Source organism: Suillus paluster, assembly GCF_016628075.1.
Source record: "Suillus paluster strain FC165 chromosome Unknown EDB91scaffold_121, whole genome shotgun sequence".
NCBI classification, from domain to species: Eukaryota; Fungi; Basidiomycota; class Agaricomycetes; order Boletales; family Suillaceae; genus Suillus; species Suillus paluster.
The window spans coordinates 88,700-110,437 of NW_024537681.1; the positions used below are offsets into that span (position 1 = coordinate 88,700).

At 49.2% G+C, this 21,738-nt stretch overlaps 8 protein-coding genes across 8 annotated transcripts; 4 read left to right on the forward strand and 4 right to left on the reverse strand.

Annotated features, from left to right (window-relative positions):
* Positions 1-114: 114 nt before the first annotated feature.
* On the reverse strand, positions 115-6,264 carry EDB91DRAFT_1267695 (uncharacterized protein; the record flags this gene model as incomplete). Its single annotated transcript, XM_041324523.1, has 18 exons — positions 115-1,494; positions 1,543-1,622; positions 1,673-1,713; positions 1,763-1,857; positions 1,910-2,206; positions 2,262-2,874; positions 2,928-3,017; positions 3,068-3,209; positions 3,264-3,431; positions 3,480-4,176; positions 4,227-4,472; positions 4,587-5,306; positions 5,362-5,523; positions 5,568-5,610; positions 5,648-5,738; positions 5,797-5,895; positions 5,962-6,022; positions 6,085-6,264. 18 exons carry the CDS (start codon positions 6,262-6,264, stop codon positions 115-117), a joined length of 5,205 nt encoding a protein of 1,734 aa, XP_041170769.1.
* A 676-nt stretch (positions 6,265-6,940) lies between these two features.
* On the forward strand, positions 6,941-8,783 carry EDB91DRAFT_1350880 (uncharacterized protein; the record flags this gene model as incomplete). The annotated part of the gene is made up of 7 exons (XM_041326093.1): positions 6,941-6,949; positions 6,999-7,455; positions 7,510-7,581; positions 7,631-7,795; positions 7,845-8,133; positions 8,186-8,442; positions 8,489-8,783. Exons 2-7 carry the CDS (start codon positions 7,379-7,381, stop codon positions 8,781-8,783), a joined length of 1,155 nt encoding a protein of 384 aa, XP_041170770.1. The 5' UTR covers positions 6,941-6,949; positions 6,999-7,378.
* Positions 8,784-8,871: 88 nt separating this feature from the next.
* On the reverse strand, positions 8,872-11,486 carry EDB91DRAFT_1254944 (uncharacterized protein; the record flags this gene model as incomplete). The annotated part of the gene is made up of 3 exons (XM_041323892.1): positions 8,872-9,666; positions 9,718-9,866; positions 9,920-11,486. The coding sequence occupies 3 exons, from the start codon at positions 11,484-11,486 to the stop codon at positions 8,872-8,874; spliced, it is 2,511 nt and encodes an 836-aa protein (XP_041170771.1).
* Positions 11,487-12,223: 737 nt separating this feature from the next.
* Positions 12,224-12,731, reverse strand: EDB91DRAFT_117149 (uncharacterized protein). Its single transcript, XM_041320217.1, has 3 exons — positions 12,702-12,731; positions 12,355-12,634; positions 12,224-12,302 (listed from the first exon to the last, which is right to left on the reverse strand). The coding sequence occupies exons 2-3, from the start codon at positions 12,539-12,541 to the stop codon at positions 12,286-12,288; spliced, it is 204 nt and encodes a 67-aa protein (XP_041170772.1). The 5' UTR covers positions 12,542-12,634; positions 12,702-12,731; the 3' UTR covers positions 12,224-12,285.
* An 833-nt stretch (positions 12,732-13,564) lies between these two features.
* Positions 13,565-15,339, forward strand: EDB91DRAFT_1169504 (NADP-dependent oxidoreductase domain-containing protein). Its single transcript, XM_041320144.1, has 9 exons — positions 13,565-13,688; positions 13,745-13,848; positions 13,908-13,992; positions 14,044-14,113; positions 14,167-14,257; positions 14,316-14,551; positions 14,602-14,788; positions 14,851-15,018; positions 15,071-15,339. Exons 2-9 carry the CDS (start codon positions 13,791-13,793, stop codon positions 15,112-15,114), a joined length of 939 nt encoding a protein of 312 aa, XP_041170773.1. The 5' UTR covers positions 13,565-13,688; positions 13,745-13,790; the 3' UTR covers positions 15,115-15,339.
* Positions 15,340-16,542: 1,203 nt separating this feature from the next.
* Positions 16,543-17,798, forward strand: EDB91DRAFT_1062444 (inositol oxygenase; the record flags this gene model as incomplete). The annotated part of the gene is made up of 7 exons (XM_041314527.1): positions 16,543-16,612; positions 16,683-16,808; positions 16,872-16,996; positions 17,052-17,204; positions 17,265-17,426; positions 17,479-17,558; positions 17,612-17,798. The coding sequence occupies 7 exons, from the start codon at positions 16,543-16,545 to the stop codon at positions 17,796-17,798; spliced, it is 903 nt and encodes a 300-aa protein (XP_041170774.1).
* A 305-nt stretch (positions 17,799-18,103) lies between these two features.
* On the forward strand, positions 18,104-19,571 carry EDB91DRAFT_1169510 (HAD-like domain-containing protein). Its single transcript, XM_041320145.1, has 7 exons — positions 18,104-18,327; positions 18,389-18,423; positions 18,477-18,558; positions 18,608-18,708; positions 18,761-18,839; positions 18,890-19,021; positions 19,071-19,571. Exons 1-7 carry the CDS (start codon positions 18,257-18,259, stop codon positions 19,375-19,377), a joined length of 807 nt encoding a protein of 268 aa, XP_041170775.1. The 5' UTR covers positions 18,104-18,256; the 3' UTR covers positions 19,378-19,571.
* Positions 19,572-19,903: 332 nt separating this feature from the next.
* Positions 19,904-20,837, reverse strand: EDB91DRAFT_1254948 (uncharacterized protein; the record flags this gene model as incomplete). The annotated part of the gene is made up of 2 exons (XM_041323893.1): positions 19,904-20,382; positions 20,456-20,837. 2 exons carry the CDS (start codon positions 20,835-20,837, stop codon positions 19,904-19,906), a joined length of 861 nt encoding a protein of 286 aa, XP_041170776.1.
* Positions 20,838-21,738: the final 901 nt, after the last annotated feature.

A 21,738-nucleotide genomic window follows, 5' to 3' on the forward strand; every position in this document is an offset into this window, starting at 1 on the left:
AGAGGAGACCTTTATGGCGTTCAAGGACGTGCATCGATTTATCTAACGTACGCTCGAGCAATGAGGAACGGTAAAATGTACATGCCAGAGTACCATGTATGAGGTCGTACATGTTTAAGCCCACATAGCCTTAAACTTTTCATGGAACTCTTCGAGCGCACCGCTGACCACTTTGAAAACTCTCCAGTCTGCACTCGACGCACCACGCGGTCCTTGCGAATCACGAGTCGTTTCCTGCCTCCCCTGCTCCTGTTTATCAGATTCCTCTTCCTCTTCATCCTCATCCTCCCACCCAAGCGACGCGCATTTGCTGTCCACTTCCTCACCAAGGTCTTCATCCTCAGGCATCGCATCTTTTTCGCCCGCGGCCCTCTTTAGAAGAAGTTGCTCAAGTACCCCACGTACACTCATCAACGTGAGATCAAACTCCTGCAACAAAAACCAAACATCGCCCCGTCTGATTGCATTCGCAGCGGCAAGAGCTGCCACCTGTCCATGCATATAGAAGTCGAGGATGTATGCATTCAGCGCGTAGTCGCCGTCTCCTTGGTTACTTTGCCTGGTGATACCTTCGAACGATGGGATGATGTGTTCGTTCAGGTTCATTCCACGTCGAGCCGTTCGAGCGAGGTCGTGAACACTGTCAAAGTGATCGTCGTGGCCTGAGTTAGCCACGAAGAGCGACCGTGCGACAACACGGATCGCAGTACGGCGCAGATAGTCGCGAATGAGCGACGGTTCATCTTCCGCGATACCCGAGATCTCTCTTTTGCTAAGAGGTAGGATATGGTCAGGCCCGAGGTTGTCGTCGTGCTGGGACCCATAGGTCAGAGCATATCCGGTGAAGATCTCGAGGATTTCGCGGTCTTGCTCTATCAGCACTTCACGGGCTGCCTTAGACAGCGGTGGCATCATGACCATTGACGGGGACTTCTTCACGACATCCATGATGTACTTCTCTGTCATGTAAGCAGGAGGCAAGTACCGCCGTCCAAAGAGGTGGGCCATCAGCAGTATGAAGTCACGTTTTGCAAGCCTCAGGCTAGGTTGCGCACAAATCTTATGGATCACACCGCTGCGAAGCAGAGCAACTAGGGCCAAGTTGCTAGGTTCTGTGTAATACAGTTGTGCGGCTATTCCAAAAAGGTTGAGCGGCTTCCCTTGCTCGTCGAGCAAACGAGCACGACGCAAGTAGTCGATCGAGAAACGCAGATGATGCAAAAGTTGGTATTTTCCTTCCTCCGAGCCAAAACTGACTTGTGAGAGGCGGAGGAGCCTTTGTATAGCGGCGACAGCGATTGTGGAGTAATCAGAACCCTCCAGCAGATTGAATAAGCGCACGATGAGAGTTGATGTTACTGGGAAACCGGCAGCAAGGGAGGGCAGTTTTGAAAGCACGAGTCGCTGCACTCTGCTCATTGAAAGACCATAGAATACGACTTTTCCAAGGAGGTCATATCCTCGCCGACCAGCGCGTCCCGCACATTGTCGATACTAGGGTCATCGATGAATAACGGAAAGGAGAAACCATGCGAAACAAACCATCAGTGCGGTGAGGAAGGGCGAATCTCCACAGAAAACCGAAGTTTTTGTCGGGGCGTTGATACCCAAGGCAAGAGTGCCTGCAAATATAGTGAGATTAGCGACCCTACAAAAACAACAGAACGCTTACCCGTTGCAAAAATTATGCGTATGAAACCACGACGAAAGAGACTCGACACACTATTAGACACGGCGGTCCTACGTTGGAAAAGAACCTCACCTCTCAACCAAAGAGCGATACCCTCTGTTCATACCGGCATGATGGACAGCAATACCACGTCTCAGAGATTTCAATGCCCATTCAGGGGGAGGCGGCTTCCGTCTCGCAAGATCTGCAATATCTTCGTCAAGTTCCGATGGGGTATACGACTGTACTTTGACCAGCGAACGAGAAGTCTGGTAGGGGATCATCAGGTCTAAAGGATGCCTGCCATTCGCTCGTGTCAACGTGCTCATCCTCTGCATCACCCTTGCGCTTCGATGCTCTCGCGGCTTTGCGTTCGCGCTCTTTTGCGCCTTCAAGGTATGCATCATATTGCGCCAATTTGTGTTTCCATTCAGGACTGTTTTCACGCCATTCGTCTTCCTGGGTCTGGAGCACGTCGTCCAAAATTTGGGTCATGTGTTCACAATCGCTTCGATCAAATGAGAAGAAGATAGCAGGCTACACAAACAGGGTTCTCATGAACATAGAGAAGGAAGAGGTGCCAAGCACTTACGAGGTCCCCTTGCGCATGAAGATCGGCGACCAGACGAATGAGATTGAGACCACATGCGTCACGGTCGGGTTGAGAGTTCAACACGTCGTCTGGGACGTGAGATAAAACATCATCTTGAAGGTGAGTGATGACGCGCGACAACGGCGTCCCGGGGTCTCGCGAATCGAAGGAGGACAATAACGGAGTAAGGTGCTGTTTAAGAACCTCTTCATAACGGATAACATCCTTTTGCTGAAGTAGTTTACGAGAGGGTAAAGATGACACTGGATCGAGGGTAGCGAGAACAGAAGGATCCAGGGCTGTGCATGCACTTAGAGCACGATATAAATTCAATGCATCCGCCGCTTCCAGTGCTAGATCAGAGGGGAGAGAACGTGCACCGAAGGAAAGCATAGACAGCGGATGCAGGAATCGCATCCTTTCCGTAGACTTGTATGTTGAAAGGCCTTGGAAAGCATCTCTTGGCGTATCGTGGATGTTGTAGAAGAATTTCCGCAAATGCGAATACCGATGAGGATAATGCACGAACTTGTGGTGGAACCCCCCCGCTTTCTGAACACTCTCCAGCCATTCGTTAAATCTTTCCGGTGCTCCGACCGTGGCAGATAGACCTCTGCTCATGCGAGAATCAGTACATGACCACGGTTGAATGCGGGAGTGACGTACATGATAGGACAGGGCGATAGGAGCAGAATCTGTTCCCAGACAGCTCCGCCCTCCTGCTGTCCGATGGTATGTATTTCGTCCAGAATGACACTACAGCAGAGTGAGAGGGAAATACAAATGTAACGAACGGAAATTCGTACTATCTGAGCCGGGGGGTCCACGTCTTAGCAAGTAGAGGCGATAAAAGCATGATTGCTAGGATCTCAGGGACAGTGACAAGGATTTGGCAGTTCTGCGGATCATGGACCTTGTAGTCACGGGAATGAATCGCCCAGCAGCCACCTAGAGTTGAATCAGCCACGGTCCCCCGTTAAATATGAGCCTACGTGTCCTTACGACCGTTGAGATCCTTGCTAAACCTAGCATAAATCTCGGCTGCAACTTGAGCAACAAGGGCTTTCGTCGGTGCAATATAAACCAGGATGCCGTCATCTGATCCTCGGAGAATCTTCTCCATAGCATAATAAGAAATGAACGTCTTCCCAGCACTGGTAGGAGCTGCAACTAAATGAGTGATTGTTTTACCTCCACAATACAGCTGCAAGCACCGACCTACGACAAGAAGAGACATGTTTTGATCGATCGCATCAAGGACTTCGCGTTGCCACGCATCTGGCTTGAAGAGTACCCTTCTGTCAGCCTGACTATCCATGCTTCTATCCATGAATTCCCCGAAAAACTGGAGTTGCCACACGATAGGGTGCTCCTGCACTCGCATAAATTCGTAGATCGGTGTATTAGTCTTGGTCTTGAGCAGCTTGACGAAGCGAAAGGTTAGCGCCCTGTCATCAGTCGAACCCGGGATAACGAGATTATCAATGTAGTCGTTGAAACCGAGCGAAATCAAAACGCTCGTGATTACGCTGGCGATCTCTTTTGTTCCAAAGCCAATCTCCCAAACTTCCTTGACGAGACGCATGAGCATCAAGGAATATTTGTTGCGACTCGTCGAGGAGTCTGGATTAGTGGTATAAATCCACTCTCGGAGAAGACGGTTCATACGATATAGTCGAATTTCCGTGCCTACCGATGCCTCCCTAGTTCGCGGATTCCGGGTAAGAGCTTGCAGGTACTTTTCGAGACCAGTGCTGTCCAGGCTTTCCATCTCTTGGATGCGGGACGCGACCCATGCTGCAGACTCGGATACCTGTTTTGATTCCTTCTTGGCGATATTGTTTTCGCGGATAGCATCGGCCTTCGACAACTTGCTGGCATTTTTGCCCGACGAACGAGCATGAACAACTTTGGGCTGCATATTTATGATAAGCGATAGAAGTGAGCATTATACTGGGTGCTAACTTTTGTGATGCGCTGATTCGCAAGAGAGGCTACGGACAGTATCTTCACTTGTTCGAGAACAGCTCCTGATGCGCCTGTCAAGGTACTGGCTTGGTCATGCAAAGTCTTCATGAAGCGCTGGTCTGAACGAAGCTTCCGATTGCGCTGCCATTCAGTCATCGGCGCTGCAGAATCCCCTCCGAGGTGCTTAGGCAGAATGGCCTTTTTATGGTTGTGCCAATGCTGCGTGTCGGAGAAGAGCGTGTCCTCTCTGGATCGCTTGCTTTGAGATGGCCTAATAGATGGGAGGTCATCAGCGGACTCGTCGCTAGTACTACTATCATCCCATTGTTCGTCGGACTCTTCTCCACTGGAAGTAACATGTTCTATCTGATTGGGGCATGCGACGCCCTCCGTGGCAATGCGCACGACAGAAAGTTCCTCATCAAATACTCGGTTGGTAAAGGGAAGAAGCTTGAGCGGAACTGGCATCTCATATGAGCCACGAGGAAGGAAAAAGATGCTGAAACACGAAAAGTTGAGCTCCGGGAGCTTCAACTTAGAGAAGATTTCGCCCGCATCTTTTGCCAAAGTTGGGCCAAGAATCTCCGTCAACGATTGAGCCTGATGCTCCGAAAGAAAGCGCAGGATCGAGAGGAATGAACGAGTGTCGACCTCAATGAATACGTTTTTGGCTACCACAACTGCTTCTGTCGCTCGAAGAATGCGGGGCAGAAACGATTTCGTCAATGAATTGGAAAAGTCAGATTTCATAGGCTCCAAGCGCCGGGCGCGATCCTGGATGGAGATGTTCTTGAGAAGAAGGATGTGGATAATGAAAACGGCAAGTAGCGACGGCTGAGTGTCGCCTTTGAATGCTAAAAGATATGTCGTTCCAATATCCGTCAAGATCGTACGGAGGTCCAGGCAAGACAGGGACGTTGGTGCTTCGACAAGGACGCAGTCGCGGACTTGATCAAACGACTCGTGTTCTTGAGTAGCAAGAACGTCCCTGGCAGTGACGCCCGCGGATAGAACGGCATTGGGGATACGTCCTCGATGGCTTAAGCGAAGCTTGGATTCAAACACGAAAGATAAGATCTACGGCACGATCAATGCTCAGGTTATAATACAGAAAAGGAAGAGCTGGTATGACCTTGGTATCCTTGAAATCAGCACCGTGGAGCGGCGCCATTGCCAATCCGCTAGCCAGCAAATCGAAGATGAACAACCGTTGAGCGAGTACTTGATGAGCGGCAAACGGTCCATCGACACCTTCTTTCAGTGTACCGCCGTCATTGATCATGACAAACATTGGCTATAGGGAATAAGAAGAGATATAATGTACTGAGAGACGCCTACCTTTGTCTGAACATGATAATCGACCCAATTTTTATCGGAGAGACTTTTCGAAGGTGAGGGTATTCACCGAGTCCAGCGACTGGATGTGCTTGTACAGTATCCTCCTAGCAAGCGCCCGAGATGCGACAGCAAAATCCGACCCGCCCGCTTGTAATACTAGGTGTCGGTTGGCTGCAATGGTACCAATAAGATGGACGCTATCAATGAAGAAATGAAGAAGTGGGCTCGCCATTGAAGAAAACAATTTCGAAGTTAGCAGACCGCCTCCGGAATTCGTTTAGAATGCGTTCCATTAAATAGATTCCGTGGATGATTTGAAATGACGGGTCTTCAACAGCACCGCCATCCGAGTCATGTCAGAGAAAACCATCTATACTAGACTACAATAACGCACCGTCATCCTTCGCTAGTGCGAGCAGAGGATCGTCAAGTACGGCATTGTAGTAGGGAATGTCCTAGGAAATTGATGAGTGGTAAGATTAGACGGCTAGCAAGTTAAATGAGTACCATCGATAACAAAGGGCTCTGCTCCGGCGTAGTCACCGATCAAGTCCATCCACCTTGCACTCTTACTTGCAGGGGCATACCAGGTTGAATCAATCCAGTTCAAAGCCTCAGTAACAGTGCATGATGAGGCATTGGTTGATGACTTTTTGATGATTCGCTCGATATCAACGTCAAACTCCTCGAAATCCATACTGGTGATGGTGGATGTGAATGAGATTCGCGTTACGGTCTGCAGTCTTTAGTAGCTTCTGGAGATAGCCGGATAATAGGCCAGGATTATCACCTCGAGGCGAGACCAATAATGCAAAAGTTAGCTAAGATCTGAAACCAGGGTGGCGCTGAGTACTCGCCTAATACAGAAGGAACGACTGTGTCAATCGTCCTTTTATTGGGCACTGCCTATGGGAGACTAGTCACTGGCTTATTCGGCTGCTGAGTACTGAGTTCTCGATTGAGTTTAGCATCGTTATCGATGGCAGGGATAATAAGAAGTTGGGCAGTATCAAATGATCGTACTCACCCGGGCCTTCTTTCTGCGCGTGCCTACTACTTTGTATACTTGTAGACGTCAATCTCCGTCAATAATGAATGTTCGGTAACTAGGGGGCCACGTTTGGGCCACGCAGGAGAACGAGCCAAAACGCCCAAGCCCGAAGCACCAAGACACTATCGCAGGCAAAGAGAAGCCCAATATGATCACGCGAATGACTACCAGCCGGGAGAACATCGATGATATGTGGCACCAATGGCGCTCCATCCCGGCCGCGGCGTCTGGCGTGAGTCTGGCGCACGAAGACCGTATTTCAATATGATTGTGGACAAGCCAGGAACTTGACCAGGCTTGACCGTACCATAACTCGTCGTGACTTATCAAAGTATGTACATGAAGATGAAGAACGCTCTGGTTCAAAGGTTCACTCACAGGTTGACCGGGTGCTTCATCTTCCGACTTCCGACTTCCGAGTCCGTAGTTATGTAATGTTCATCGATTATCAGTCCTGGCACTTCGGGTTCGATTACTATCATATCTATCAGATGATGCGCTGGAAATCATTCAACAACCAGCCCGTCGACGTCGCTGGCATTTGCATCCTACCCAGTGACTACTATGTCGGCTCCCCCAGACTACTCAGAGGACAAGGAGAAAGCCCTCGGGTCGGTTGAAGATGAAGCTGCGTACGTCGAGGCAGCTCCAGATTGTGTGATCGTAAGCCGCTTTGGTATACTCGGTCCACTCTCTTCGCCAGTGGTGTCGAGGCCCGTGGAGTAGAACGTGTACCAGAAAACCAGAGAGTGTCGAAAAAATGCATGGAACAAGTGCGTATGTTGTGTTACGCTCGTATACCTGTCCTGAGTCCAGTGTATTGTCCCTCATGTGGTGGTCAGTCCGATCCGATCTAACCCATTTTTTCATGTTCCCTTGACCTTTGTATAGGTCCATTAACACAGTGTTGACTACAATTCCCATTGGGGTGCTCGGGCAGTCCATTTTCACTTTGAGTTTTGGGTATGTCACTCAACATACACCGTGCCGCAACCACGCTTATTCTCTCAAGCAACGCTGTAGCGACTATTCTCTGCTTTGGCGCTCTCGGCGGCGTCGCAACAGCGTTCATAGCTACCCTCGGCCCTATGACTGGTCTCCGCACCATGATTATCACCCGCTTTAGCTCAGGATACTTCGGCGGCACCATATACTCAGTCCTCAACATCCTCACCCAGTGCGGGGATTCTCGTTCATATGCACATTATCTCGCTGATCGCGTCTAGGCTTGGCTTTTCCGCAACAGCAGTCGTTCTCGGAGGTCAAACGCTCGCCAACATCAATCCCAGCACCCTTCCGCTCGTCGTTGGCATCATTATCATTGGCGTGTGTTGCCTCATCCCGTGTTTTGTCGGGTACGACATGGTACACGTCTACGAGCGCTACGCATGGGTGGTCACTAGTATCATCATGCTTTTCATCTGGGGTCTTGGCGGTAAAGCCGGATATGAAGTCAATGCACAAAAGCCTCTCGAGGACACAGGGCGCGCCCTCTCAGCTGACATTCTCAGGCGGGTGCGTCCAACCATCATTTCTCTTGTGTCAGGTGTTAAATTTTGTAAACCAGTGGGCTCCAGTCACAGCAGACTATAATTGCCGGCTACCGGCTGATACACCGCCCATGCGCGTATTCCTACTTACGTTCTTCAGCCTGTTCATCCCTATCTGCTTCGTCGAGATCCTCGGCGCAGCCCTCATGATAATCACTGATTCCGCATACATCGCGGCGTTCGCAGACAGCTCAACCGGCGGTCTAATCGCGCAAGTGCTCTCCCTGGGGCCACTTTGGCCAATTCATCCTCGTCCTTCTCGCACTTCTGTCATGTAAGAACGAAATAATGCTTTCCTGTCCGTACTAACCTAGGAACAGTGCTAACAACATCCCTAATACCTATTCCACCGGCCTGTCCATACAAGCCCTCGGACGCCCATTCACCATCATACCGCGCTTCTTCTGGGGTTTCCTCGCTTTCGTCATATACACCGTAGCAGGTGTCGCTGGCCGGGAACACTTCAGCGCCATCCTTTTCAATTTCCTCAGTATACTCAGCTACTGGACGGCTTTCTTCATCGTGATCGGAGCTGAGGAGCACATCATCTTCAGGCGCAAAAACGGGCCGCTTGGGGGGTATAATTTGGATGACTATGATACGCCGTCGAAGTGAGTCTGCTGGTTTGGGGTGAAGACGTTGTTGACTATGTTCTCAAGGCTGCCATTGGGCATAGCGGGTATACTCGCAATGTGTTTGGTTCTCAGTGCTTCTTCCGAGTGGTTCGTTTGCTCTTTTTGGAACGACGCGACGAAGGCTCGGAAGGCCCTGCAGTGGATATCGAAGGATGAGGGGCTAATGATGTGCTAAGACGAGCGGAACGACGTAGTAAGGGCTCGGATGGCCCTGCTGGGGGGGTGCGAAGAGTCAAAGGTACTGATTGTGGATGAAGACTCTGAGATTGTCCTGAAGGAGGTAGTTTGTTACCAATAGATCTCATAAACACATCAAGTATGCCGAGGACTCCAGCGTGGGTCATCTCTACCGAATCTTCGCGCCTATTCGCACTGTAAACCATGGTGACCCAGTTCTGGACGAGGGGTCTGAATTCTGCGAAGTATTCTGATGTCTTAGCGATAAAGAAACTGCTTTGCATCAAAGCCCCCATCTTCGCATAACAGATCGTGCTCAAAGCCACCTTGCCCAAGGCCTCATAGGCGCACGCCCACGGCAAAGTTTGCAGAGACCAAGTGGGTGCCAATTGGCCGTGTGGCCCCCCATACATCACAACAAACTCGAAAAAAATATAGAATAACGACTCAAGGTCATCGCTGGGCCGGTGTTCAATTAGATGCGTGCCAGCGGCGACATTTTGCGGGACATTGGCATCCTGCGGGGCATTGGCGTCCTGCGGAACAAAGTCGATGTTCTCGCCAACGTCGATGTTGTCTGCCCTGATGCTGTTCACATCATTCGGAATGTTCACGTTGACCTCAAGCGGGACTAGTAGATCCAGCATAGCCTGGAGAATACGGATAGAAATGTAGGGCATGGTCCCCTGGAAAAATGAGATTAACGACGAATAGCTATATTGTGTACCGAAACTTACTGTACCATGCGAATAAGCGCTAGTCGTGCCTTCCGCTAGAATCAAAGCGTGATCAAAATCGATAAAGTAGCCGATACCGTTATGAATGACAAAATTATTGGGACTGAGGTCCCCGTGTAAGACTCGGTTCCTAATCATCGCATGATGAGCTGAAAACAAATAGTCAGTACAAGTATTTTGCATGCTTAATAAAAAGACTCACCAACTACAAAGGCATGAAAGGCGGTGAGCAGTTCCTGTCTAGAGCTGAATTTAGATAATGGCTGTCCGCAGGGGGACAAGAGAATGCGACGGTGGAATCTGTTGCAGAACGCCAAGTCGTCCCGATGGTTCGTGTCATATTGACTGCGAATGCGCGCTGTGCAGTCAGGCTCCCCCTCGTAATACACATCCCAATGGTCTATGAGTTGGACAACATTAGGGATACCCTTGACCATCTCCAAGATGGTCGCTTCGTGGTTTCTTTTCTCCTCCGTCACCCAACAATCTTTTAAAGCGTACTCATTCCCTGCCTCATCGACGACACGATAACAAACCGTCCCACGACAGAAAAGCCCATGGCTCTTCCACAAAACCTCCATGATAGAATACATTTGGTTGAGATTGTCCTTCACCCAGCCCTTCGCCTCGTGTGCTAAATTCAAATGGGTGCCTACACATGCAGCGTTACACATGTGCATCGTCGGATCGAAACCCAAGTGATGACTATCCGACAGAGTGAGGGTACCTAACATTTCTGTGAGTCGTATAGGGCCTGTGTTCTCGTGGATGTGGAAGGGGTAGGATATGATGAGACCGGAGCGGTCAAGGTAATGGGCGCGAAGCTGATTGGCACAAATCGAAAACACAACGACGAATCGACGCCACGGTTGATCTCTCATAATGAGGTATGCTTTGATCGTAGATCCCCAGAACACTGGTATATCTCGCTTTTTACCGAGATCACTGGAGGTATGCTCCACAAAGGACAGGACGTCTGCCCATGTCTTCTCCATGTTTTTGAGTGCGAAATCAAAAAGGGCTATGTCGGGCTTCGGACTGTTGTATTCGTCTGGTATGGGAGAGGTGGCGAACTCTGCAGACCAATACCGGGATCCAGGCGGGATGTTGAAGAGGAGGTGGGGTATCAGTTTGTGACACAGGTGATACTGGATGGTGTAAAAGAGACGTCGAAAATCTTTTTCAGTCGTCACGGGCACCTGTCTGCGTCTTTTCCTCGATCCAGAAGGCTGGTATTCTTGGGAGTCCCATGTTTCTGATTCGGATTGGCCAGGGATCACGGAGTCGAAAGAAACCTCCACGCCGAGCACTGTACCCTCTATCTCTGCGTCATCGATATCTGTATCGCCGTCCTCATCATCCTCTGTATCCTCACCCTCTGTATCCTCATCCTCTGTGCCGTTGTCCTCCGTACTGTCGTCAACATACTTTGCGCCATGAGTACGTTTAATTCGTTTCCACCTGCAGTGGAATTTCCATTTGCCTCCGGAGTATGCAGATGGTCCTGTTTTGTCGTACTGAATTGTTTTGATATCACCTAGTTGGAGAGTAGTTTTGAGAATAAGTTGATAGAAAATGGAGTTTTTCAACGGTATTCTAGCTCCCCTTCCAATTCCTTCATGAATCAGGCGGTTTTTTAGCTCTTCCTTGACGAGAGCTTGCGTTGTGTCTAAGGTGCGTGGGCCGGAAGGGACACCGAGAGAGCTTATCGTTGCGCGCAGCAGTAGTTTATCGATGTCGGATTGCCGCGATGATATGGATGACTGCATGTTGACGGTTTGTCGAGTGGTCAATAGGGGAGCTCAAAGTTGAACGCCCAACGCCCAACCTCGTGACCGAAATTCAGAATACCTAGAATAAATAGAAGTAAATACACAGTAGACCTACGAACTATCAATGTCGTATAAGCAAATCATCACCGTGGTCGATGATCGATGATAAGCGGACTCGTCGCTAGTACTACTATCGTCCCATTGTTCGTCGGACTCTTCTCCATTGGAAGTAACATGTTCTATCTGATTGGCAATGCGCACAACAGAAAGTTCCTTATCAAATACTCGGTTGGTAAAGGGAAGAAGCTTGAGCGGAACTGGCATCTCATATGAGTCATGAGGAAGGAAAAAGATGTTGAAACACAAAAAGTTGAGCTGCGGGAGATGATAATCGACCCAATTTTTATCGGAGACTTTCGAAGGTGAGGGTATTCACCGAGTCCAGCGACTGGATGTGCTTGTACAGTATCCTCCTAGCAAGCGCCCGAGATGCGACAGCAAAATCCGACCCGCCCGCTTGTAATACTAGGTGTCGGTTGGCTGCAATGGTACCAATAAGATGGACGCTATCACTGGAGAAATGAAGAAGTGGGCTTGCCATCGAAGAAAACAATTTCGAAGTTAGCAGACCGCCTCCGGAATTCGTTTAAAATGCGTTCCATCCGTGGATGATCTGAAATGACGGGTCTTCAACAGCACCGCCATCCGAGTCATGTCAGAGAAAACCATCTGTACTAGACTACAATGACGCACCGTCATCCTTCGCCAGTGCGAGCAGAGGATCGTCAAGTACGGATTATAGTAGGGAATGTCCTAGGAAATTGATGAGTGGTAGAATTAGACGGCTAGCAAGTTAAACGAGTACCATCGATAACAAAGGGCTCTGCTCCGGCGTAGTCACCGATCAAGTCCATCCACCTTGCACTCTTACTTGCAGGGGCATACCAGGTTGAATCAATCCAGTTCAAAGCCTCAGTAAGGCATGATGAGGCATTGGTTGATGACTTTTTGATGATTCGCTCTATATCAACTTCAAACTCCTCGAAATCCATACTCGTGATGGTGGATGTGAATGAGATCTGCGTTACGGTCTGCAGTCTTTGGTAGCTTCTGGAGATAGCCGGATAATAGGCCAGGATTCTCACCTCGAGGCGAGACCAATAATGCAAAAGTTAGCTAAGATCTGAAACCAGGGTGGCGCTGAGTACTCGCCTAATACAGAAGGAACGGCTGTGTCCAATCGTCCTTCTATTGGGCACTGCCTATGGGAGACTAGTCACTAGCCTATTCGGCTGCTGAGCGCTGAGTTCTCGATCGAGTTTAGCATCGTTATCGATGACAGGGATAATAAGAAGTTGGGCAGTATCAAATGATCGTACTCACCCAGGCCTTCTTTCCGCGCGTGCCTGCTACTTTGTATACTTATTAAGTATACGTCAATCTCCGTTAATGTTCGGTAATTAGGGCGCCACGTTTGGGCCACGCAGGGGAACGAACCAAAACACCCAAGCCCGAAGCACCAAGAGTTAAGACACTAGCGCAGGTAAAGAAAAGCCAAATATGATCACGCGAATGACTACCAGCCGGGAGAACATCGATGATATATGGCATTAATGGCGCTCCATCCCGGCCGCGGCGTCTGGCGTGAGTCTGGCACACGAAGACCATATTTCAATATGATTGTGGGCAAGCCAAGAACTTGACCAAGCTTGACCAAGCTTGACTCATCGTGTCAAACACAACAGGCGCTCAGAAATGAAATGAAAAGACTCATCTAAAAAAGTCAAACCGGTCAAAACAAGTTTTGAACTTGTTTTCAACATAAGCCTGTATGTAACCGAGCGCCTAGCATCGCCTACGTACCTCTCCACCAATGAGAGCGCACGCTTATGGCTGAAGAAAGTTTCAAATGTGAACGTAAACTAGGCCGTCTCTCAGATGGCTTGGACTTGCCAATCATATCATAGCCTGTCTATTCAAATTTCGGAGCTTGGACAACGTCGGTATCAATGTTCACCTACTTACAATCATTTCTTGGTTTGAACTTCGCACCGGCCGGTCCGCACGGTGCGGATATTCACGGCAGAATCGGGATTGACGCGACTGACAACGAGACCAAAACATCTCCCAAACCCACGATTTGTTATCTCTAGGCATCGCGTGAACGGAAATTGTTTGTGGCTTATGAGGGACTCCGAGGCAGGCATCACCTGATTCCGATGAAATCTCACGATGATATCATGCAAATCCTGTAGCCACAGGGAAGCATCATTGTCTTGGCTCGAACGTCTCTAGTTACCAATGGCATCTCATTTCATCACCCTGAATAACGGCCAGGCCATCCCTGCGATCGGGCTCGGTGAGTACTTGACTTGAACTCAGTGGTCGAGCATGATGACTGACTGACCAGCTGAATAGGAACCTGGCAATCGAAACCCAATGAAGTCGCCCGCTCCGTCGAACATGCACTGAAGGCGGGTTATAGACACATTGACTGTGCTTGGTAAGAAATTTGATCATGAAATGATCCTGATCTAAGCGTATCTTACTGAAGGGCGTATGGGAACGAAAAGGAAGTCGGCGAGGGTCTGCGTGCATCGGGCGTTCCGCGGGAAGAAGTTTTTGTGCGTATACTGTATCCCACCTATGACTTACCCTGTTCACTCGGATATGATAGATCACTAGCAAGCTTTGGGGTACATACCATAGACGTGTCGAGCAATGCCTCGACCAAACGCTTGCCAACCTGGGAACGACATATCTTGACCGTAGGACCTGCAGCATTTCTCTGTGGGATTCGTTTGACTGACACTAAGATACCATCAGTTTACCTTGTTCACTGGCCTATTGCGATGAACCCAGACGGGAATCACCCTGTCATGCCGATGCGCCCAAACGGCAACCGCGACATTGATGAATCCCGAGACCTCAGGGACACTTGGCAGGGTATGGAGGCCATGGTAAAGAAGGGTAAAGTCAAGGCAATCGGCGCGTCAAACTTCTCCCAGATGATGCTTGAGAAGATTTTACCCATTGCTGAGGTCATCCCGGCCGTTAATCAGGTGTGTTCGACGTAAAGATGCCGTTCGAAACTCACCGTTGACATGTATAGCTCGAACTTCACCTGTACAATCCGCAGCTGGAGCTTCTCGAGTACTTGAAGTCGAAGAAAATCGTTCCACAAGCATACTCACCCCTTGGTTCGACCAACTCTCCATTGTTTGCCGATGAGTCCGCGACCGAGATTGCGAAGAAGCGCGGTCTCAAGAGCACCTCCGATGTCCTTCTCGGCTACCTGCGTACGTTCATATTTATCATTTACCCTGTGCAAGAGAATGATAGTTGGCGGATCTGAATGCAGTGGCAAAGGGTATTGTTGTCCTTCCCAAATCAGTGACACCATCCCGTATCGAGTCTAACTTGACTGGTGCGCTAGAGGCATACAACGCTCTGACCCCAGAGGACATTCAGGTCCTTGACGGTGTAGCTGCGAGTGGCAAGCAGAAACGTTTCATCATGCCTCCCTGGGGTGAGCGTTGGTAATCACAGTGAACGCGATGGTACTGAAATATGCTACCCAGGTATTGACCTCGGTTTCGACAACTGGCCTGTTCCAACCAAGTGAGCGACAGGCTCAGTCATTCACTAAATCATGAGATTGACAGGAAGTGAATTGGAGGGCACGATTGTAGCATTCGAGGTAGAGCTGTCTGCACCAGTAAAGCTGCATGTACTCATAGGAGAATCTATTACGGAATCGACGCACTGTTAAATGGGAACGAGTCACAGTATGCCGCGACAGTGAGATGACACGACTCAAGAGTCAGGAAGTGCCTCCACATCCGCCAGCGCTCATGAGAGTGCAATCCGGCGGACGAGACAACTAGTATGGCCAGTCGTCCGCGGGGGAGAGTTGACAGCACATTACTTGTGAGAACGATGAGTCACACATAAATTATGTTCGAGCATGTGCCAGCACAAAGAGAACAACCACTGTGATCTTAATGAGGGTTTCTCACAAGGTGTTCAGCTCGCAGAATTGTCTCATCATCCATACTAGGATTATCTGATCCCATCCGGTGAAAGAAAGACATTTGAATTTCTTGACAGCAATTGGCCTGACGTCACAGTTGGCGCAACCGAAAGTCAATTTCAAGTCGTCAGCTGGCATATTCGTCTGGCGAACAAGACAGAATCTTGGCGGTGACTATCGTCTGGTAGGCTAGTACCATAAGTCTCGAAAGCTGGGAAAATAACAAAGAGTTACTGGTCTAGGACTGTCTAGGAGCTGTGGCCCGTCGGGTGCCATAGCGCAATGCTGGTATGTACGTACGTCTAGCCGAAATTCACCCTATATCCCGGAGATATCCTTCAGGACCCAAGTTGTTACATCCGATGGACTCAAGGATTATGTGAGCCTGAGCAAGGGCTGCACCAAGAGAAGAAAAAAGTCATCCGTCAGCGGACCAGGGCTTTGCATTCTTGCGATTACTCGGATTGTCGGCAACCGGAAGTGAGATTAGGTTGCCATTGAATTACGGAAGCGAACAAGAAGTCTAGACTAAGGCAAGTCCTGTGCAAACATTGACGGCAAGTCAGAACGGGCGACTCTGACTCGGATGATTCATCGCCGGGAACGCTGGTCAACGTTGAGCATGATGACCTGGCCTCCGATTGGCAGTGTATCTCAAGCTGCAGGCGGTCTGCAGCCCACGACAGGCAGACTCAACAGACAGATTACTCCTCCGTCTCCCGCGATCCACGAGGAGCCACGCGAGAGCTACGTGGGCGGCATGGGCTTCTTCAGGGCCCGAAAGGCTCCGCGGCGTCAATTTCACAAAGGACCCACATGCTAATAGGGAAGTTGACAATCTTTGATGAAATTATCGTCACCAATTTTGCAGGCCCAGCGCGGTGAATCGGCGCAAGACTCAGGTCTGTTGGTGCTCGCGATAATCGCACCCGTATATAAGGCAGCCTTCCCTGGCTCGATGTCCAATCAATCTCCTGCCCATCTCCCAAACTCCTCATTTCTCAAATATCACTATTAGACATGCCTGCGGTTGTTATCAACAAACACGACGGCTACGAACTCGACGCTGTTTCCGATGCTGTCGATGACGGTACGTATCTATTACGCCGTTCCAGTGCTTCGGGATGTGGCTTACAGTCCGAATCCGCCTTTCTCTACAGTAAATGTTCTGAAGGCCAAAATCTGGGACACTCAATCTGAGTTTGATTCCATCAAAGACAAGACGACATTCCGTCAGTATGAGAATGCTTGCGATCGCGTCAAGAATTTTTACAAGGAGCAACATGGTTGGTACATCCGATTTACCCATGCACGGCGTGGCACTGACCAGGTTCCCGGCTGCCACGCAGAAAAGCAGACCGTAGCTTTCAACATCAAGGCCCGTATGGAATTTAAGAGCCGGAAACGCGCTCGCATGGGTATCTGGCAAGCTATGGAAATGCTCAATACTCTTGTGGACGACTCGGATCCAGACGTCAGTGATTCACTGGCTTGTGATTTCCCATTGCTGACATGCAGCACGTATTTAGACTGAGCTTTCGCAAATCGAGCATTTGCTCCAGACTGCTGAGGCCATCCGACGCGACGGTAAGCCCGAATGGATGCAAGTTACCGGTTTGATCCACGACCTTGGTAAGCTGCTGCATCTATTTGGCAGCGAAGGCCAGTGGGACGTTGTTGGTGTAAGTTTCTTCATCGGGCACGCATGGTGACGTACAGACTGATGTACTTCTTTATTCAAGGATACCTTTGTCGTCGGCTGCGCTTTCTCCGAGAAAAACATTTACCCCGATACCTTCGCCGGTAATCCAGACTTCCATGATGCGGTTTATTCCACGGAGTATGGAATTTATGAACCTAATTGCGGCCTTGATAATGTCATGGTGTCTTGGGGACATGATGAGGTATAACTTTGTCGACATTATTTTGTCTTCATGTTTTTCAACATTTTCACAGTATCTCTACCACGTCGTTAAGGATCAGAGCTCGCTCCCCGAAGAGGCCCTTGCTATGATCAGGTATCACAGCTTTTACCCGTAAGTTCCTGCCAGTTTCTGCACCATCCGCTGAATTTTTACCATCCATGCAGATGGCACCGTGAAGGAGCTTACGCGCACCTCATGAGTAGCAAGGATCAACTAGCGCTTGAGGCCGCCCGTGCCTTCAACCCGTATGATCTTTACTCGAAAAGTGATGAACCCTGCGATGCTGAAAAGCTTCGCCCATACTATGAGGGCCTCATTGCAAAGTTCTTCCCTGCTGAGATTGACTGGTAGATCCACGCTATGGCGTGCATAACTTTATGATTATACTAATACATTATATAGTATAGGCTCTTGAAGATAGAGAACGAACACCATTGCATCATAGTTATTTATTCCCTTTGTGTCCTTACTCGTTCCATTCGCTTTTTTGCAGCAGTATCCCTATCCCGTATCGATAACCTTTACTTATTAGCATTGATCAGCCATAATGTACTTAATGCATTAATGTCATATAGACACGTACACACCCATGATAAACTGCCTCGATGCAAGGACTTCAAGTTGAAAACCAGTTCCGTATTATTGAGTAAGAGATAAGATAAGATTTGGCGCTCACCTCCAAGTATTAACCAACGTGCAACTGCAAACGCCGCTCACGTCTCCATATCTCACGGAGCCCCACCTCCTTGACTCCTTCCTTCCATCTCACTAGACAATACATAACATAGATTTGAACATAGACAACTACAATGTCGCAGCAATCGTCTCTCGATGAACCAGTCGTCTACCACGGCAAGAAATTCATCGTACTCAGCGACTGGTGCGTAAATGCTAGATCTAGATCTAAGTGGCAATAGCGCTGACTGCGTTTCGTTGTGCAGGGATGGCACTATCACCACGCAGGACTCTAATGATTGTTCGTTATTTGGAGAACTTTACTATGTGTCTTGCTCTGATTGAAGTACTCAGTTGTGACGGACAACTTTGGCATGGGGCGCGAAGATCGCGTTGCGCTCAATCAACGTGTGCGTAATAACGAAGACAACTTCCGGTGCGAGGCATTGCATGTAAAAAGCTGCAGAATTGAGTTCTTCATACAGGGATTCCTTCCGGAAGATGGTCGCGAGCATCAATGAGAATGGCAAGGTCGATGGCAAGGTGACGCATACGTTCGAATTCTGTAGAAATGCTGTTGCGAACAGTAAGTTTTTGTTCACGCACGACGGTTTTCTGGAACTAATGGACGGTTTCAGACATCAAAGTCGATGATACCTTCAAGGCTTTCTACGAATTTTGCGAAACGAATGATATACCCGTCGTAATTGTGTCCAGGTACAACAACTGGTGGTTTCACGGTGCTGTGATCATTGACATCTCCGCAGTGGTATGGAACCTATCATCCGTGCGGTTCTTAACAAGCATCTCGCTAGCCTTGACGGTATACAAATAATATCGAACAAGGTGAAAACATACGACGATGGAAGCTGGGACGTTGTGTACCGTCATCCAGAGAGGTAAAATCACCCATTACCGTTTCGCGTTTCACTGAGGACGATAAATTAGTGGCTTCGGACACGACAAGTCGAAGGCGATTGCGCCTTACAGGAACATGGATCCCGCCCCGATCATATTCTTCTTCGGCGATGGCGTCTCAGACTTATCCGCCGCGCAGGGAGCGACTTGTCTGTTTGTCAAGTATAAGCCGAATGGAGAAAATGACTTGATGGAATACTGCATCAAGAGCAAGATCAAGCATCGCTTGTTCGAGAGCTTCAAGGAGGCACAAGATTTGATGAAGCTCATTATCTTTGCGGAGACGGAGGAAGAACGACAGAGTATTATCGCACGGGAGTGGCCTGAAGTAGCTTGAGAGGTTGTCTCACCCCCCAATGATGGTGGAGAAGCGATGTTGGGTACTCATGACATGTAATAACACTAGGGTTAGACGCATCAACCTCGCACTTCATCAATCAAGTGGATTAAAAGCATTATTCTCGGAGCGACAGACCCAGCGGCTTTTCAACCGCACCATGTATAGTCACGATAGGTATCGACGCTACGAACTAAGTTCGCTCGATTGGGGCGATAACGAGATTGCCGCCGGGATGGATGGGAATCTCAGCTTGACAGAACGTGGTTTGACGCCAGATGTAGACGTGCACCGCGGTGCATGACAATCATGGAAAGTAAAAGGAAATAGTGGGCGAAAATTCAACGGAAGCAAGAACGGGATTTTGAATGAGCGAGTCTACACAATCGGCGGAAGTCTAATGCGAAGTACCCTGTTCGGGAGAAAAACCCCGAGTAAGACGAATGAGCGCAAAGAAAATTCAGTACTTTATTGTCTGCGTCTCGAATTGTTCTTCTTGCAACGAGTCTCATGCGCCCCAGTTAGACTACTCGCCCTCACTTCCGCTATCTTCATCCGATGAATCCCCTTCGTCCTCCGAGGAACCCCCTTCATCCCCGTCGGTGTCACTACTAGCAGCTGCTTCCCCATTTTCGGTCTCCTGGGCTGGCTGCACAACTCCGTAGTGGTTGGCAGATGGACCAAACTCTTCATTTCCATTACTACGTTCGGCCCCTTCACCTGCCTTCGGCATCAAAGTTCTCCTCTCCTGCTCGCGGAACGTGGAGAAAGACTTGATCAAACGCTGAACGAGTTTCCACCTGCTGGAGTATTTCTCAAGGCCTGGATCGGTCTTGTAGAAAGTATGCTCCCATGCAACATGTTCCACCAAATTAGGTGCGACGGCCGAAATGAAAGCAGCGATCCCTGTCGGGTGGCGAATCCTTGAACTACTGAAGTGTGCCACATATAGTGGTTTGTATGCAAAACCCTGGTAGGCAATGTTAGGGGATGTGTTGTGTCCGCCTACAGCAGACCAGTTTATGGCAATGTTGCAATAGTGAGACGGGGGCATTTGCGGTAGTACGATGTCTCGAACGGCGGCATTCTTTAAAGATGAAGAACTCCTCCAGTAGCGGCCAGGCCTTAGCCATCTGAAAAAGGGTGGCATCATCAAATTGCACACCACAGTTCACGATAATGACTTCGAGCTTGCGAAGATTGCGGAAAGCAAAGAGTGGATGAAAAACTGCAGCACTAATCGAAGTATTATGATCATCAGATTGATCGAATATGTTGATCAGAACCCGCTCCAAAGTGCTGTTGGTACAAACACTGGATAGACGGGAAATTGAAGCTGGCAGGGCCAGTGTGGTATCTAGTCCGCGAGTGATGGACAATGATAGCACTTCTGGAGCGATCGAGAGTGTCTCGAAGAAGGCATCTGAGAGCACCAGAATTTCACACTCTATATGCAGCATCTGCAATACGCAGAACACATGATACTGTAGGAGCTTTGGGTATCCATGGATATGGGTGTGGAAGGTAATTTGAGGCGTAGAATTCCGAGTGAAGGCAAATTAGATAGGTGTAGTATGGCAGCCTCGGAACCTTTTCGGTGCTCACTGATTTCAGATGAGACCAGCATTGCAAAGCGGTCGACGTGTCTCCTGATTTTGCAGAAGATATGAAATTCGAGACCATAGGGCACTACATTGGGATATATGACAAGATGGACTGTTCGGATGGACCAAAGGCGAGAGACTGTGGGTTGATATCGAGCGTTACCAATTTGGGGGTTGCAAACAACCGGATATATTGGAACATCTCGTTGGTAGCCCCACACCATGTAAGAGACGTTAAGTTAGGAAGCAAGGAGAGGGAGAAGGGAGGACAGCTGAGGGTACGCCAAATTTCGGTACCGACCAGAACTATCGGTGGCGTATCGAGGGAACGGATACGGTGGTTGTATTTGCAAAAAAAAAAAAAGACCAGTCATCGGAGGTCATGGGTCTTTGAAGTTGCTGTCAAATGGAATGACTTCATGTACTGTCGAGCGCGAGGTAGAGTGCGACTCACCAGCTCTCGGTTGTCCTATTTCCATAGGCTTCGTGGGGAGACAGCAACTAGACGCAAGCAATGAGGGATTAACGGTGCCACTGCTCCCACCGCTGTGAGTATCTTGATGTGAGTAGGTTATGCATTTATCCAAGACAAAGTACTCGTCCTCCATGCCTGTGCAGCGGCCAGCAGTGCAAGACAACTTGGGACTGAACCGGTTATCAGGATTCAGTACTATTATGTTCTGTTTGGCCATTTGGTGGGTTGATTCAGAATCAACACGCTCATTCCATCGGGCGCCGGCACCAACGCTCAAACCCC

Coding starts and splice junctions, on each gene's coding strand:
- EDB91DRAFT_117149 (XM_041320217.1), bottom strand. CDS start 12,541: ATGGATTTCGAGGAGTTTGAAGTTGATATAGAGCGAATCATCAAAAAG.
- EDB91DRAFT_1169504 (XM_041320144.1), top strand. CDS start 13,791: ATGGCATCTCATTTCATCACCCTGAATAACGGCCAGGCCATCCCTGCG. Junction 14,258..14,315: donor GGGAACGACATATCTTGACC/GTAGGACCTGCA, acceptor AGATACCATCAG/TTTACCTTGTTCACTGGCCT. Junction 15,019..15,070: donor TTTCATCATGCCTCCCTGGG/GTGAGCGTTGGT, acceptor TATGCTACCCAG/GTATTGACCTCGGTTTCGAC.
- EDB91DRAFT_1169510 (XM_041320145.1), top strand. CDS start 18,257: ATGTCGCAGCAATCGTCTCTCGATGAACCAGTCGTCTACCACGGCAAG. Junction 18,559..18,607: donor AATAACGAAGACAACTTCCG/GTGCGAGGCATT, acceptor TTCTTCATACAG/GGATTCCTTCCGGAAGATGG. Junction 19,022..19,070: donor GTGTACCGTCATCCAGAGAG/GTAAAATCACCC, acceptor ACGATAAATTAG/TGGCTTCGGACACGACAAGT.